Here is a 16,814-nt window from a genome sequence, read left to right on the forward strand (position 1 = left end):
GCTTTGGTGTGTGCCCGGGGCACATTTTTGCAGGGAGAAACAAAGCTCAGAAGCCCTGGAGGAACTCCCAAATGCCTGGATGCTGCTTATCAAATAAATAACCTCCCAAACCTGGCCAGAGCTCAGGCAGAAACAGCTCTCTTGAGACACCCTGCTTGCAGGTGGGTTAACCATAAGTGCAAGAAGAGCTTTTCATGGCAGTGCGCTGGCCCTTTGGCATCGGATGCTGAGCAGAACCAGGGTCCAAGCCGAGAGCATTTGAAATGGGCCAGTTTGAGGCGTGGTGGAAGCAGGCCCAACTCCCCTGACCCTACAGGGCAGAGCCTGGTACCTCAAGGATGAGTCTGGGCCTTTGGCCCTCTCTCCAACGCGGCAAAGATCAAGGCTAGGCAGGCAAGAACCAACTGCTGCACTTCACCTCTCCCTAGCCAAGGTGATTTGTGCCAAGATGCCAGCAGCCTGGTGCATCCGTGGCCTCTGATGTGTTCCTACAGCATGGGCAGGTCCCAGGATACAAGCTGCTTTTGGGATGGGGACCAGCAGGGAGCTTCATGAGTAGGAGTCTCGGGAGACATGACTTCCAACCTGACCGGCCCACAGAGCATCTCGCTCCGCCTGGCCGCCCCCACGTTACGCACCTCCTTGGCCCGCAGCTGGTCCTCTGTTACGTGCGTGCTAAGCATGGGCCGAAGGCAACACAGCAGCTGCCACCAGGGCCACTCCTTCACCACCCGGTATGCCGCCAGGTTCTTCTGGATGCACCGCACGGCCAGGCGCTGGATCTGCAAGGAGAGCAGCGATGGCACCAGGTGACCAGCAACCCACTTCCTTCCAGAGGGACAAGATGGCAAGGGCTAAAGCAGGCAGCTGCCCTTCGAACTGGGTGCAACCGGTTTTCATGCGGACCATGCCCGGTGCCAAGAGCACCCTGGCATATTCACGGGAACACCTGCAACACTATCAGAGAGGAAACCCACCCCGCCTCTCTGCCCCCCCACAGCAACAGCCCTTTGGCAACCCCCCCATCCTGGCTACCTTCAACCTCTTGAACTTCTGACGGGAGAGGAAGCCCTTGCAGGCAGCCTGGAGGAGCATCACCATCGGGGAGATCAGCTTGTCCCGCTGCTTCTCCAGTCTGGAGACCACGCCAGGCTTCAGGAAAACCTAGGAGGGGGCAAGGGCAGCACTTGGCCATGTTCAAAGCCGGACAGGCATCGAGCCTCACCCGCACCCCCCAACCCTGCCTGCTGGGAGAGCAGAGAGCCCTGTGCCACCGTGCCAGGGGACTGCAGTCATTGCCCCCATGCACCGAGCAAGGATCTGCTCGGACCGCGGGTGAGCGTTAGAGCAACTTTGCAGCCGAGCGCGTGTCCTGATGCCACCTTACAGCCTCTCGCCAGAAGGATGCTGTTTGCTGCAGCTTTGCCATGGTTCACTGAAGCACCCATAAAGCCCCCTGACTCCTGCTGTACCCAGACATAACACCCCCATCGCTGTCCGGGGGGGACGAACCTCTCCTGACACCTTGGGCTGACACAAGTGCATTAGGCACCTAATCCCCACTGAAAGCAGTGGGCATTGGATGCCTAATTACCTTTTAAGACCAGGGCCTAGGAACTTAATGGAACTGAGTGCACCGAGCTGGATGCTCACCTGCTGCTTCGGCTATTTCCTCCTCCCTCTCTCCCTTGCTGATAAGAACATTAATCACTCCTGAAAGCTGCAAACCCTTGAGACCTTTTGCATGGACCATTGGACATTTCCTACTTTCTGCATGGAAGACATTACTGAAAATACCTTTTCAGTACTGTAAGCACCCTGCAATACCACGAGGAGATAGGTACCAAGGCAGGAGAGGAAGGAACAGAATTAGCCGTGTCATTTATTTTCTGCGGCCCATGATGGACATGCCAGAAACTGTAGGGATTTTGCAGGGGTGCTTGGATTTAGCCTTCAATTCCTCTTTCAAAACGCAGAGGTCTTTCTCACCTCTTACTCGAGCAAAATGCATACGGCTCAAGCCACCGTATACTGCAGTTCCTGTTAATAATAAATTATACCTGTGAACGTTATGCCATTCTTGGAAAGCTGCATGTTTAAAGAACTCCAAATTCTCCTAAGGACCTTTTCCTGAAAAATGGGCTTCCTTGAGAAAATGGTATGATTTCTTTACCATCTATTTGATTGTTTCATTAATAACTGTCTTAACTTCACAATGGGGGGGGGGGCGGGTTTAGAGGCTAGTAACAAAAAAAAAAAAAAATCAATGTTTAAAGTGATGGCAAACCCAACTTCTATATAACAAGACTTGATGAACTGCTATCGCACTATTGATTAAGCGTGGGGGTTGCACAAGAAGAGAAAATGGCAAATGACTGGATGCAGGATGAAAAAGTTGTTTCTGTACCAAGACTGAGCCCAGGAATTGTCCCTTTCTGCCGAGCGCTGCAGAGGCAGAGGGAAGAAAATTAATCTCTCTTTGTGATTATCAGCTGTAAGTTCAAGTTGTGTTACTGTGGCAACTACCGCATCCAGAAGTGCTCTGTCTAACTGATCTGAAACCCTCCAAAAGCATTTGTTCCCTAACGCCCTTTGATTGCCGCGGGGAAGCGAAGAGGGGTGGGCACCGGGGGTCCTTGGAGCATCCCGGCTCTCAAGTATCGTGCCTTGACACTCGATTCATCTAGAGATAGCATCTACAACAGTTAGGAGCCTCAGCGCCACCGACTCCCACGGCGTTTCACCTGCCGGTTCATTCAGACGCTTCTGAAAAATCTTACAAATGAAAGCGAGAAAAACATCTCTCGCCGTTTCACAACAACAGGACGCAGATCCCACCCTTTGCCTGCTTGTGATATCGCGCTGGAGCGGCGCCATGGCCTCGCCGGGGATGGTTCGACCGCGTACCTGGCTGCGACCCACAGCGATGCTTCTCTTTTCCAGATCGAGGGCCTGGAAGAGCTCTTCCATCGCCTGGAGAGAAAGGAGAGCAGATGAAGGAGTCGGATTGGGCTGCTTAGATCTTGGACTAGGCGGACCGGGGTTCAGCTTGTGTCCCAACAAGAAAATCAGCAGGAATTAGGCTTGCCAGCTTAACCTTCCCCTGGCATACATAGAGCATCGTCCTGTTAGTGCCAGGCTGCACGTGACCCGCCGCACGGTGCTGGGTACTCGTCATGCCATTCACACTTGATACCCTACTTGGTCCAGGGGCAGCGGGGGGATCTTTTCCAGCATACCCAAAATGCAGGCCTGCTGCACAGTGTGCTATTGATCAGGTCCTGAGTGACGGGAGACACTGGGACCGTCCCTGTCGGACTACTGTGCATTGAAGACAGCAATAAACCACATTAAAGACCAGCCTCACGGCGAGAGCCTGGAAGTAATGGCTTCAGACACATCACTCCCTGACCTGAAGAGGGAGGTTGCCCCCAGGTCTCAATTAAGGGCATATTTTACACAATCTTTTATTTTACAACTGAAGCCGTCAGAAAAATAATGGTTAGTTCTCGGGAAAACCAGCACGATAAATCTTACCATGGCTGGGCATGGGGACGTCGGCCCTTCAGCCATGTCGGGCACGTAAAATGTTGATTCAAATATTCCCAGAGCGCTGCAAACGCCCAGCACCCCTAGCAGGAGACATGTGCCTGCTCCTTTGTAATTACCTTCCAGCCCCGGCTGTGTCTCAGTGTCACGGACATGCCGCCATACCTGGAACAGCACGCATCAAGCCAAACGACATGCAAACAATACAAAACGACATGTTTGTTCACAGGATTTTTACTCCGCAAAGCTGCTTGAGCGTTCATGCAGAGCGTCCCAGTCTGCGCAGCGTGAAGACCTGGAGCAGAATTTGCAGCACGGCTGGACTTGGTGAACCCAGAAGTTGCTTGCAGGCAGCTGTTGCTGTGATTAGGGCTTTGGTTATCACCCTTAGAAACACACTGGGTGTGTCTACATGTGCAATTAGCGTGCCTCAATAAGCTCCAGCACACTTCACAGTGGAGTTCACTGCTCAGGAACGCAGCAGTTTGAGCTGGGGCAGAGCAGGCCTGGGCTGGCAGCAGGCCTGAGGGGTCAGCCCCAGGCTCTGGGTGGTGGAGGGGCTGGCTGGGGCATGAGGGTGCTACGGCGCAGGGGCTACCTGCCAGCTAGCCAGTCACCATCATGCGGCAGCATAAATTACTCCTCCGTGGGAAAGCATTTGTCCTGGACAGCACTGTCCTACAGCAGAGGTAATTAATTTACTGAGCCCTAATAGGGGTGCACGTGCATACGGTGACACTTTGCTGCAGAGCTAATTAGCCAGCCCCGCAGTAAAGCACACATGTAGATGCACCCAGTGTGACGGACCCTGGTACCAGAGTGAGTCTTGCCAATGAGGAAAATGTCTCGAAACGGGGCCGGGACATTTCACGAGAGCTTGCCCTTAGTTGGAGAGCTGAAACGAATCCAAGAGTGCAGTAGGGAAGAGGATCCCACAACTGAGTTCTGTATGATACAAGGTGCCTTATTTTCAGTGCCACTTTCATCCATTTTCTTTTCCTCCTTTAGGATTTGATTAAGTGTCATTCATCGCCAGTAAGAGGTCCTTAGTGGGCCTCAAGTTCTGCAAATATTTTACTAATAGTAACAGAGCACCCCCAAGCCATGACTCCTGTTGTTTTCTGTGTCACCTCCCTCCGGGAGAGGAGACGCGCCTGAGTGCCTCCTACTTCTTCCTCACCAGAAATCTTGCCTAGACAAGTGAGCCCTAAAAGGGAAAGGAAGGAGCCAACTCTGCTTGCGGATGGTTGTCGACGTGCTTTCCCGTGTCAAGTCTGAGCACCTTCGAGGTGCAATGAAAAGGTTTCATTTCCAGCCTACAGACCGGTGCCGAAACTCTGAAACAGACTTCTGCAATAACAAGACGAGAAAAGGGAAGGCCACTCAGCAACCTGGCAGGGAGAGAGCGCTCCGAGAATACGAGGCTTGGAGATCTGCACATCAACGAAAGGTCTCTTGAGTTTTGCCACTGACTGCAATACAGAAAGGCTCCCTGACAGGCTGGCAACTGGAGAAGAAGCTGGACGTCGAGAGGGGGGACTGACAGCTTTTAATTCTGGGGTTGTTCTGGGGTTTTTTTGAGGAAAGCTCCAAGGACACTTGTCTCTCTGTTTCCTGAAAGCCGAAATCCTCAGAAGGATCTGCAGGGAGCCTAAGAAGGCAGCTCTGCATTTATCACAAGCCCTCTGAAAGGAGGAAGACGGAGGCTTTCTGGACAGAGCAACAGGCAGCCTTCCCAGGGGAGCTGTAGAGAAACCTCTCCTTGTTGTCCTGCTGTTTTGGGGCAGGAATTGCTCTTGGCCTCTAGACCTCACCATATTTTACTCAAGAGATCAACAGCCCGAAGGAAATGCGCTCAACCGACTCCAACAGGAACTGGATAGGGGAAGACAAAGTACACGATACCTTGCCCACAGGCCTCAGCACTGCCGACCCGCCGAGTGCTTCAAACAGTGTTTCCAGTGGTTACAGATGTGAATCCCTTGTTCAGTCTCAGTGCTTCCATGCAAACACGACAAGATCCTGCCTCCTGGGGATGCCTATGTGGGTCTGAATGTGTGAGGGGGTCTGTCAGGACCGCTCACAGGTACCTAACAAATCGGTTCCAGCATGGAGCTTTGCAGAAGGCTGCATTGATTTGATCTCTCCGCGTTGGGTACGGTGAAGAGGTAAGTAGATCTGACTATGAAAGCCCAGCATACGCTTGCGGGGGGTCTGGGCTGTCAGACCTAGTATGTCATGCCATCAGACACCGTGCGATTTACTTCTCAGGATGCAACAACGCCGATAATGCATTCAATCTCCGAGGACAGCAAAAGTGAGAGCAAGCCCTGTCCCTGCCAATAGCTTCTGGGTGTTCGGGGACAATCTGCCAAGCTCACACTCTCGTTTCCTCCTCTTTGTTAGGCCTCTTTTTCAACTGACAGAGATGATGTCGATACAGCAGAAGTAGCTGGTTAAGGTCAGCCCTGGGGTTCTTGTACACACCACGGGGATTTAAATTGAAACAGTGGGTTTTTAAAAACAGTGCTTCAATTTAAACCAAACTAAACCCCCATGGCATGTACACACCTTGGAGACCAGCGGCATGTAGAACAGATGTAGCTTGGTTACGTGCCCCCTGGGAAGTGTTTGCAAAAGGAAGCACTTTGCATGAGTGCTACATGCAGAAGTGACTTGTTAAATCCATATGTCATTTTTAAATGCATTCACATGTGTAAGCAGACAAATTAGATCTTGGGGCTGCCTTTGTCATGTGTCTATGTAGCTCTTCAAACAAAAGGGACCCAGCCGGGTTGAAGGGTTGGCTACCAAACAAATGCAAAATCAAGTATCAAAGAGAGAGGAAGTGTGTGAGGGAGAGCATCACCACCGAGGAGAATGGGCAGGAGAACGGACCTCCGACATGGCACGAACACCACGTTGTAGGCTGCATGGGCTGCTCGGGCCCTGGCAGCGGAGCGAACGCAGCTATCTGAACGGCCGGCTTTGTGCAACGCAATGTCAAGACAAGCCGCACCGGGGAGGATGGGATTTTTCCAATCCCCTGCTTACACGTTGCTGACTAGGCACCCTCTGCCTCCTTACGGCGTTTAATAACAATATTGACCTTTTCCAGCCGTCAAACTTGTCTTATTAAATCCTGAGGTCTTAACTGAATTTGCACACACGCGCTGGCAGTTTGCACAATGGGGCACGTGGTCATGTATAATTCATCTCCCCTCAGCCATGCCAGGCATTGAATATTTATCATTTTTTTCATAAGCAGCAAAGGGTGCTTTTTTTCCCCCCCTCCTATTGCCCATCTCCACTGCAAAACCTCCACAAAAGCAAACGTACTCATCAAGAAAATTAAAGAGGAGCTTCGACAGTGAGCATCTCCCAGACTGCTGATCTGGGATTTTCGGAGAGGCCCAAGAGAAATCCCAACTCCAGAGAATTACAACAGCATTCAGGCACACACCTGCCGGAGGCCCACCTCCCACTGCCTTCCTCTCCCCCCCGTGCACACATTTCCCTCCCTACCGAGCGCAGGAAACCTGCGGTAGCAGATGATACCGCAGTGCAATGTAAGAAGATTGCAGCCCAGGCCGCTAGAGATCCAGGGCACCAGCCAGCACACAGCAAGCAGGATCTTTAAGCCTGTTTACACTGCTCTTGGGTATTAAGGAGATGGAAAACAAGCATGGCTTCCAGGTGGATTTCTCCCAGCCCTCTCCACAAAGCTATAACGTGAGCAAACACAGCTCATGCAGCCAGTGTTCATTGCACTTGCAGAGAAGCAGCCCGAGCACAGAAATGTACCCGAGCGGCCTGAGATCCCACAGAGCACCAGCAACCTGCCACCGTGCCCGTGTCGCTAGGACCAGGACAACGGGGGCAAGTCAAGCGGGATGGGCAGTGCCCCCTGGGCGCCGTGCACAACACCAGGACGTCACTTTGCACTGGATGAGATGTGCTGGGAGCTGGCAGGGCCTATGTGGATCCCAGTTCCTCCACCATGGTGCCCATTGCTTATGAACATCCACCCCTGCAAAGCTGCCGCCGGCCCATAAGTCTACCCCACAGCCCCACCAATCCATCCAGGGCTGCGACAGCTCACTGCCTGAATAGCTCAGGGCATCCTAGCTATAGGCATTGCAGCTCTTACGATTTGATTGCGAGTCTCAACACCGGCAGGAGCCGGGTGCCTCTTGGACAACTGCAGAGAGGAGCTTGACCCCAACTGGGAGTACACACGGGGGGAAAAGATGAGCCCAGAACTGCTTTCTTGACTGTCCCCATGTCCAAAGCACCCAGAGCTGCATCGGTGCAGGCTGCCCCCTCCCCAGACACACACCGGCGGAGCCGCGCACCTTGTTCTCGTCTGGGATCTCGTAGGCAGAGGTGTATTTCTTCATGACCGGCTGAGCCAACACCTGGAAGCGCCGCCGGAACTGGGTCAGCAGCATGTGGTCCACGTAGCCTGGGGGGAGAGACCAGTCACAGCGGGGCACCCGCAGCGGGGGTCAAGCCTGCGGTGCTCTGCAGACCGGTTGCACATGCGGGCGCTCCCTGGTGAGGCTGAGCTGGGGTGGGCACGTGGGGGACAGCGCATCTCCGCACACCCCGAGGCTCGGTGCTGTTTAAGGCCACCGCAGTAACAACCACCACCCTCACCACCATCCTCCACGACTATAATATCAGCAGACCCCGGGGCTGCGACAGCACGAGGCCACGTCCAAGACCGCGGTTGGAAATGCACAGACCAGCCTTGCAAAGCAAAGCAGGAGCCAGGAGACAAAGTGCTGGGCAGCCCCGGCTCTCCTCCTCACAGCCCGAGAAGAGGCGGCCTTCACCATGGCAGACCACGAGCTCCGGCGACCAACGTTGCGCCTTGGGTCAGGCCTGCTCGTTCCCATTTATGTCCACAAGAGCAAGGCCAAAAATCAACGAGGCGCCAGTGGAGGAACAATTTCTCTTTGTTCCTGATTGTGCCGAGCACACACGCTCCCCCCCTCTCTCCCCCCAAAGTGCTTCTGCATCTCGATATATTTATGATTAAGCAGCAGGAGAGGAGGCCTCCGCAGCGCTGGCACCGGCGACGTTTGTTCAGCAGCAGAAGCTGGCTACCTCAGCTAGCATTTTTAACTCGCATGCGCTTGGCCTGGTAACACCCGCAGAAAAGTCCCTCGGTGCCCTGGGGCTCTCACGTCTGCTGCCAAAGCTGCGGCCAAAGGATTGCCAGACGGCAGCGTGGTGCGGCACAGCTCACGGGCGGAGGAGTTGGTAGGAAGAGCCGTGCCTTGTCCCCTCTGCAAGGTGTCTTTCTGGGGCTTGGCTCTGGAGGCCGTGGTCAAACCGTGTCTGCAGCCGCATGTGGCTGGACAGAGCAGGCTAGCAAGGACACAGCATGCCAGGGCTCTGGACTTGCCCCCCGAGCTGGCAGCCCTCCTCTTGTTACACCCCGCTCCTATGGCACCTGTCCTGGGTTTGCTCAGTGGATGCATGCACAAGTCCAGCCTCAGCACAGTCTAGGTAACAGGCACCCCCAAACCAACCCAAACTTGGCCAAAACAGGCTGAAGCTGGTCTGGGCACTGCTCTCTTTCCCCCTCTTCTCCATTCACATGGGCTCCTTTGCCGCGTCCCAAGTGCCTGGCTTCAAGCAGGGAAGGTTTGCAAGCCCTCTGGGTTTGCTCCTCTGCTTCCCCTGGGTTGTGTGGAGGCCTGATGCTGCAGGTGCAGAGTGCCTGGCTTTGCACCAAGGCTGCAACTTCTCTGCTCTTGGCTCTCACTTGCAAAAGGAAGGGAGACAAAGTGCCAGGAGATTTGGGGGAGAGATGAACAAGCATCCCTCCACACGCTAGCAGCTGCTCTGCCATCAAGAGACCTGTGAAGGGAGGCTTGATAAACACTCGCTGGCTCTTGGCCCCAGCAGGCTGATCATACCTATCCTGTACAGACGTAGCGCATCCAGTAGCTGGGCCCCACACAGCTGGACTCTCAAGGTGGGTACGTCCAAAGCTAGGTCTCCTTCCCCCGGGACGCCAGGCTGGGAGGTCGTCACATCCGCCTCATCCACGCCCACTCGTGGAACAAGGCAATGGATAAAATGCACCTGGGACCTCTTGACCAGGTTTGAGAGCGCATCCTGCGGGATAAACGAAAGGCAAATCAGCTACGTCCGACTTGGGGGGAGAAATGGCAACGCTTTGGAAGGGAAAAGCAAGGATTCCCTTCCCGTGTGCCGACGGCCTCCTCCGCGGGGAGAAGGAGTCCCTTCCAGTCACTACGAACTGGAAGCTGAACTGATGTGCAAGGAACAACAGCTCCTGGGAGAGCCGTGGAGCTGATATGCAATAACGCAGCGAGTGCTGAGATACGACGCACCCGGGGCCTGGATCGGCGAGAAGACATCATTACGTACTAGCGGGTTATGAGAATTTGCCGCATGCCTGTATTGCCCTGACACATATTGGGGTAGAGAAATGGTGCTGGGTGCTCCCGTGATATAAGCAATAACAACGGGGAGCGACGTGCTCGGGGTTGTAATCGCCCCCGACGCCGCCCCGAGAGGACCGGCAGCTCCGTCGCTCACCATCTGGAGTTTGATCTGCGCGCAGACGGATTTCCTCTTCACCACCGCAAAGCTGCTGGCGAAGGTCTTCCTCACGCAGCCGATGCGCTGCAAAGCTTGCTGGGAATATCCCTCCAGGCCTGCCACCGACCGGCAAATCTGGGGCATTTTGGACCGAGGCTGGAAGAGATTCCTCACGTCGTTACTGTCAGAAAGGCAAATAGGTCCGGGTCATGAAAGAGCAGCGCAGCACATCACCAAACTCCCCCTTCTTTAAAAGCTGAGGCCTGGTGCAGGCCCCAGTGACCTCAGTCACTTCACCTTCCTTTGCCTCAGTCTCCCCATCTGTCAAATGGGAGCAAAGCTACTACCCCGCCCTTGGCCACATCCTCGGAGACTTCCCGAGGGAAATCCTGCATAAGAGCTACATGTCCTCACAAAGGGCTCGACTTCAGCAGCTCACGTGGAATCTGGTCTTACTCGGGGGAGCTGTCCAGAGGGCCAACCCTGTCCACACGGACGCTGCCTCGGGCAACCTGGCGGAGAGCTGCTACTCGCCGTTACAACGGCCGGCGAATGGCAGGAAGTCCAGCAAAACGAGCCGCAGGTGGCATAACGGCAGCTTCAACGTACGGCATGTGTAGAGCCGTTCATAATGGTTTGATGCCATCGCGATTTCAGTTTGCAGCGGTAAAACCCTGCCGGCGGCCGAAGCAGGCAGAACAGTGTCTGCCGCGTGAAGCGGGCCATCCGGGGAAGCCCCGGCGGTGCCCGATGCGAGACCCGGGAGCCCTCCGAGCCAGGCACCCCTCGGAGGCCCTGTCGCCCCGTGGCTCTGTGCCCCCGTACTCACGCTCGGGACTGCTGCAGGACCTGGATGGCGTTCTGCGCAGACAGGTTGGGCTTGGCTTTGCTCACCCAGCCGGCAAGGTCGTAGCGAACGGGGTCCTGGCCCAGCTGGTGGGAGATCTCGAACTGCAGCACTTGCTCGCACTTGCGGAGGACGCCGTCCTCTGTAACAGCACGAGGAGGTTGTGATTTCTCTCCATGCACCCTGCACAACAGGAGCACGCACGCATGCACGCGGGGTGGGGGGTGACAGCCCGGCTAAAATGAAGGGGGGCTGTTCGAGCTGCTCTCTGGTCTCATCCTCACCTGGTGACTCTCCCCACGCTGGGCCTAGCCAGGGACAACAGGAGTCCTGCCTCTCTGCCACTACTCTCCTCAGCCACCTTAGTCACCTCACCTGACTCCACACTGCCCCTGTCCCAGGTGAAATGAATGGCGAAGCCTCCACTGATGAAAGCAAACGTGCTTCCTTGGCATGTACCTGAGCTGGCAGAGCATCTCCTCCGCAGCCCCGCCGCTCAGGAGGCATGCAACCATGCACAGGGAAACAAATGCGCATGGGACCTGGCCTGCAGCTGGGCACGTTTTAGAAATCAATGTTGTGCAATTATCCGGCATGAGGAGAAATCACCGCTGTCTCGCTGCTTCCGAGTAAGGAGCAGGCCAGACACTTTCTTCCCAGGCTGGCATTCACGAGACTGCCCTCGCCCCCTGGGACGGGGAGACAGGACCCATGGCAGGGGAGAGGATAGGTCAGGCAGGGCAGGGGTATAGGAGTATGTGGCTACCTCCCAGCTGCGCCCTCTCAAAGGCGAATGCAAGAGGGAGCCCGCAGAAACGCGGGTCAACTTGCAAAGCCCCGTTCGTACAGGCGGCGCCTGCCTCTCCTCCCCCGAGGCTCCAGTGACCCCAGGATCAGGACAGAAATGTCTCCTGAACAAAAGCACCTCCCCTTGGCTGCCGCTACCCCCGCCGCGGCGACATCCAGCGGCACAGATGGAATGGACGGACAGACCTCCGCTCCCCTTACCCTCCTTCTGGGCTCCCTTAGCAGCAAAGTAGGAGCAGAGGCGGTCCAGCACGACACTGTCGCCAGAGCCCTGGATCAGCACCTCCTCATCCAGGATCCAGAACAAGCCTTTCGGGTCATCCGCCTGGCCCCCGGGTGCCACGTGCAGCTGGCAAAAGGCAAGGCGCGGTCAGGTCAGGGCACAGGGGGAACAAGTCTGGGGGTAAGATTGGCCAGGAGCTCGACACCGCTTAACGAGGCAATCAGGAGATGCCGGGGCAGCCTGCTCTCTCACTACCCCACCACCCACCACCACCCGCCCCCACCTCCACCTCCTCCAGCCAGCGCAGCCTTGGCACCATGCCTTCTCTGCCAGGGACCAGGTTGCTGCAGACCTTCAAGTCTTTGAAGCTGGTTTCTGAAAAAATCTCCCCCCTGCACATGAAGCGTGGAGTGCAGATCCCAGTGTAGTGGGGGCACCAGTCTGCAGCTGAACCAGGGCAGCACCGCCATACGCCCCGTACTGCAGCCTGCCGATTCCCCTGGCTGGCATCCCCTCCTCCTGGCCTGGCTGCTTCTCTGCACCTGGACTTGTATGGCTGACAGTGACTGATAAGAGCAAGCTTTGGGGGTTGCTAATTGAAATCTGAACAGGGTTGAGAGTGCCATCTACAGCAGCCTAGTGTCGGTCGCCAGAGATGATATCGTTGGGTTTATAAGCTACTGCCAAAAAGCTCAGCTTTCTCCACTGGCACATAGGGCATGTCTACACGTACATTAATGCGCTTTAGTTAATGTGCATTAAATCTGGTACCTCCATTATGAACATGGTACTAAGAAAATGTGTATCAGCCCTTGGGACTCAAATATCCGAGGTCCCTTCCAGCCCTAGTGTCTATGAATCTATGAAACATGTATTAACTAAACAGCGTGGGTTTTTAGTGACACTTTAATGCGCATTAAAATAGGCTATAAAGCACACATGTAGACGTGCCCTAATTCCCCCCTCAGGCCATTTTATTTGCAGCCGCAGGTACAAAAGAACCAGACAGTCTGAAGTCTTCTGTGATTGCAGGGATGTCTGCCTGGCACGAGGCAGCACTGGGCTGAGACCCACTGTCTGCCCCACGTGTGCAGACAGACACATGCAGGGCTGCGCAGGCACCAGCAAGAGCGCTTAGAGGGGCCGAGCCTGTAGGCACGTGCCCAGCACCTCCCAACCGTGGCAGTGGTCCAGGAGCAGCACGTCCACAGTGGGTGTAGTGCATCTCAGCACAGCAGCACCTTGTGCCATGCACCGATACCCAGGCCAGCCCCGAGCATTTAAAAAGATGTGGGCACGGGGAAGCGCAAGCTGCCGCACAGGCTCAGGGATAATCCCAGATTGCATCCCAGAGGGCCGCCATTTGGGCCTTTCCCTAGCACCGAAACTTGCGTTCAAGATGACAGCGAACAAAGGGAACACCCCACGGCTCCCAGCCGGCACTCACTCCCTTTCCTACCCGCCGGGGCAGACAGACAGCCGCACGCTCTTGCCGTCGCTTTGAGGCTGTGGTACCTGGGACGCGTTCTGATCGACGACAGACAGCGTGGCCAGCGGAGACTGCTCTGGCAGATCAAAAGGCACCTCCACGTTTTCCTGGAAAACATCATGGGGAAGTTTGTTTCGATTGCGAGCTGACATTTGAAATCCAAGAAGAGATAATCTTGCAAGCAGGAGGGGAAAAACAAGCCCCGCGTCTGCTCCGCTCCCACTTTGCTTTGTGCCCGTCTGAAGCTGGCTGATCAAAGCCCCCGTATCAGACATCTTTGAACTGCCTGCATTGGCACCGCCTGGGCTGAATCACCAGGTAAGGTTGTCAAGATAAGGGCGCTCAGATGGCTGCCGCCGTGGTTTGGTGAATGTCAAAAATGCTTCATAAATAACGGATGTGATCAGAACTGAAGTCTTAATGAGGGAGCGTCATCAAAATAATCAATTATTTAATTTGCAGCCTGGAGGCTTTCTATTGTTTTTATTCCATTTCCTTTCCCCGAGCTGAGAATCAACAGCCCCGCGATATCAGGCTCGGATGTTTTATCCTCCTCCCATCCCAGATGTGTGTAAAGCAACTGTGGGCCTGAGGGCCTCTCACTGATGCTATGCACTCAGATTATCCGTTCCCCAATGAGCAGTATCGGCACTTCCTCCGAATGTCTTTCAGCAAAGACGCTTTGGCTTTGTACAGCACTAGGGACCCTGCACTAGGGACCAACACTAAGCTAAAGTGTGAATGTATAGCCCAGCTCCATCCTCTGCGCACCCCCTGCAGGGAGGTGAAGGCTGCTATTCAATCCCCCTCGGTCTTCTCATCTGCAGACTCAATCAACCCATTTCCCTCAGCCTCTCCTCACCACGCCTGTCCCCCCCAGCCCCCACCCATTTTCACTGCCCTCCACTGGACTCTCTCCAGTGTGTCCACATCCTTTCTGTACTGGAGGGCCCACAGCTGGACACAGGCCTCCAGATGTGGCCTCCCCAGTGCTGAATGGAGGGGGAAAGAGTTGCATGGCACCTTTTCCCAGCAGCTCACAGATGGATTGGGAACACCCTCATGCCCACACACTTGGTATTTTAGTCGGGTTTACCCAGGCAGGACAGAGGTGCTACTTAAGACTTAGCGAGACGCTATTTAAGGCCTTAAATAACATCTCTGTCCTGCCTTGTTCTTGTGCTCCCGAGAGCCACATGATAAAACCCCCCACAAAGTCCCCTCCATGGCACAGAATATTTCTTGCAGGCTTCTGGATGCTCAGCGCAGCCCTTCTCATTACAGCTGCAGTTACAGTACCCAATTGTGCAAGGTAGATGCCTGCGATAGCAGGTGGCGGGGCCGTGCAACCCAGGAGCTGCCGGCGTTTAGAAAGCCACTGATTTTCCATTGGCATGTCGCAAGAGGAACCGCGTGCCAAGAGCCAGGCAGAGCGGGGGGCTCACCTCTCTGTACCGCTCCAGCTCGGCCTCGAACGTCCTCTTGTAGAACAGCGCCTGGAGCTGCTCGTGCACGTAGTTGTGACACAGCTCTTCAAACGTAGCGGCTCGTTCCTGCTTCTGGTGCCGAGGGTTATGGAAACCGGGGGTGTCCACCACCATGATGGAAGCCATGGAGAGGTGACTGGATGCAAAAGACCTAACAAGACAGGTTACAATCACACGGATTTGCCAGGATAGCCTCTCTCTGCATCTGAGCATCTCTAGGGGTTGAAAAGGTGTCCCACACCCCACCCGTTACTTCCCCTTGTTGTTGTCATCCCAGAAGGCTCCTTTAAATCATGCCAGCCCCCTGACCCTGGGCATTCATTTCATTACCTTCCTATCGACATGGCGTTTGCTTAGCTTTCACCTGGTTTAGGTCTTAATATAATAAGTGCTAACAAACATGCAGCTACAGGTATCTTCTGCCCGTTGCAATCTAAACTTCATTGAATACCTTCTCTTGTTCACTACTGGTGATGTCTTCCACCCTACCCTAGGATATCTATTGTGGCTGCTCCCAAACCTTGTTTAATACATACTTCGTTGATGATGGGCTCTGGCTTTAATCACTTGTCTGAATTTCAGAACTGTCCCTAAAATGCAAAGCTCTCAAACCTCACTCATCTCCAATAAGGACAGTTGAGTTGACCCTAAAGAGGGCCAAATTGATCCATGTTGGCTAAGCTAATGACAAAGTCCATTCCCAACACACTGACTGCAGTATAATAAAGCCTACTGCTGCCATAGAGGGAAGCAGGGCTTAAATTCTTGATGAAATCTATAACTGGTAATGCAGAGTACAGCAATTTTTCCCCCCTATGGCACAGCCACACTGTTGGTTGCTGGGGGGAAAAAATCCTGATTTACAAAAACTCCTTGGAAGTTTTTCTTGCATCTATTCCAAACATCTCAGGTCAACACAGCTCTGGGAACACGGCTTGGAAAAAGCTCTAAGATTATTTGTTTTTTAAAATACATTTTCCACAACAGGCTGCCTGCGAAGTTCCTCTGCACCGTGTACGCCGCACCTTGTTTCATGGCATTTCCATCGCCTCCTCCCACGGCACGATACAACGCGGCTAGTAGCTCTGCTCATTGTGTACACGAGCGAGACAGAAGAACGTGTGCTTCTTTCAGATGGGAAAGGCCAAAGCTAGAAGCGCGCTGAAAATAACCGAGGAAAAGACGCAGGTGTTCGGGTCTGAGGTGCAGGAAGGCATGCATGTCAGCTTTGAATTCATCCAACGCCGCGAATGTCGGCACCTTCTCGGAGCCCCCGACACAGCCTCCGATGCTGAACAGGACTCGGGTTCACAACGCCTTGTCAACTCCAAGAGAAGCCAAAATTTCTGAACTGCATTAAAACAGATGTTTTCCCTTCTGACGCGCTGCATCGCTGTTTCAGCGGTTTCAAAGGGCCTTGATGAGCTGGCTTGGAAAATAAAAGCAAGTGGCGTAAAGCTGGAGGTACCAGGAAAGGGAGATAGAGGAGATATTCTCCGAGCTACGGCTACGATTCAGGGGGCTACGCAACCAGCAGCATTTTGGTCTTCCAGGCCTGCTCAGGGAATCATCAGCGGTTTCTTTGTGCAGAGGCTGGATGAACCCGGCAGGAGCATTTCCAGGCACCGGGCAGATCTGGGTTCTGAGTCGGACAATTTGAGCTGCGAGTTAAACACGAAAGGCCTTTGGGGGCCTGGCTATTTTCTGGTTTTACGCCCGGGTCACGCCCCAGGCACGAATGCAATTATTTCTGCTTCACAGCAAGGAAAAAGGCAACCGAAGCCGAACCCCAGAGCTCCTTCCTGTCCGAAGACTAGAGGCAATGCTGCA

The 16,814-nt window shown here is 54.4% G+C and overlaps 1 protein-coding gene across 1 annotated transcript in view; it reads right to left on the reverse strand.

Annotated features, from left to right (window-relative positions):
• Positions 1-16,814, reverse strand: part of MYO18B (myosin XVIIIB) — a 128,339-nt gene that overhangs the window by 70,236 nt on the left and 41,289 nt on the right. The window contains exons 14-23 of the mRNA XM_019538671.1: positions 14,943-15,135; positions 13,524-13,604; positions 11,987-12,134; positions 10,961-11,120; positions 10,129-10,312; positions 9,480-9,681; positions 7,905-8,014; positions 2,908-2,973; positions 1,036-1,164; positions 639-782 (exon numbers count right to left, since the gene is read on the reverse strand). Of these exons, the coding sequence (XP_019394216.1) occupies positions 639-782; positions 1,036-1,164; positions 2,908-2,973; positions 7,905-8,014; positions 9,480-9,681; positions 10,129-10,312; positions 10,961-11,120; positions 11,987-12,134; positions 13,524-13,604; positions 14,943-15,135 (1,417 nt within the window). The remainder of the gene's footprint in view (positions 1-638; positions 783-1,035; positions 1,165-2,907; positions 2,974-7,904; positions 8,015-9,479; positions 9,682-10,128; positions 10,313-10,960; positions 11,121-11,986; positions 12,135-13,523; positions 13,605-14,942; positions 15,136-16,814) is intronic.

Source organism: Crocodylus porosus, unplaced genomic scaffold, assembly GCF_001723895.1.
Source record: "Crocodylus porosus isolate Cpor-Errol unplaced genomic scaffold, CroPor_comp1, whole genome shotgun sequence".
Lineage (NCBI taxonomy): Eukaryota > Metazoa > Chordata > Crocodylia > Crocodylidae > Crocodylus > Crocodylus porosus.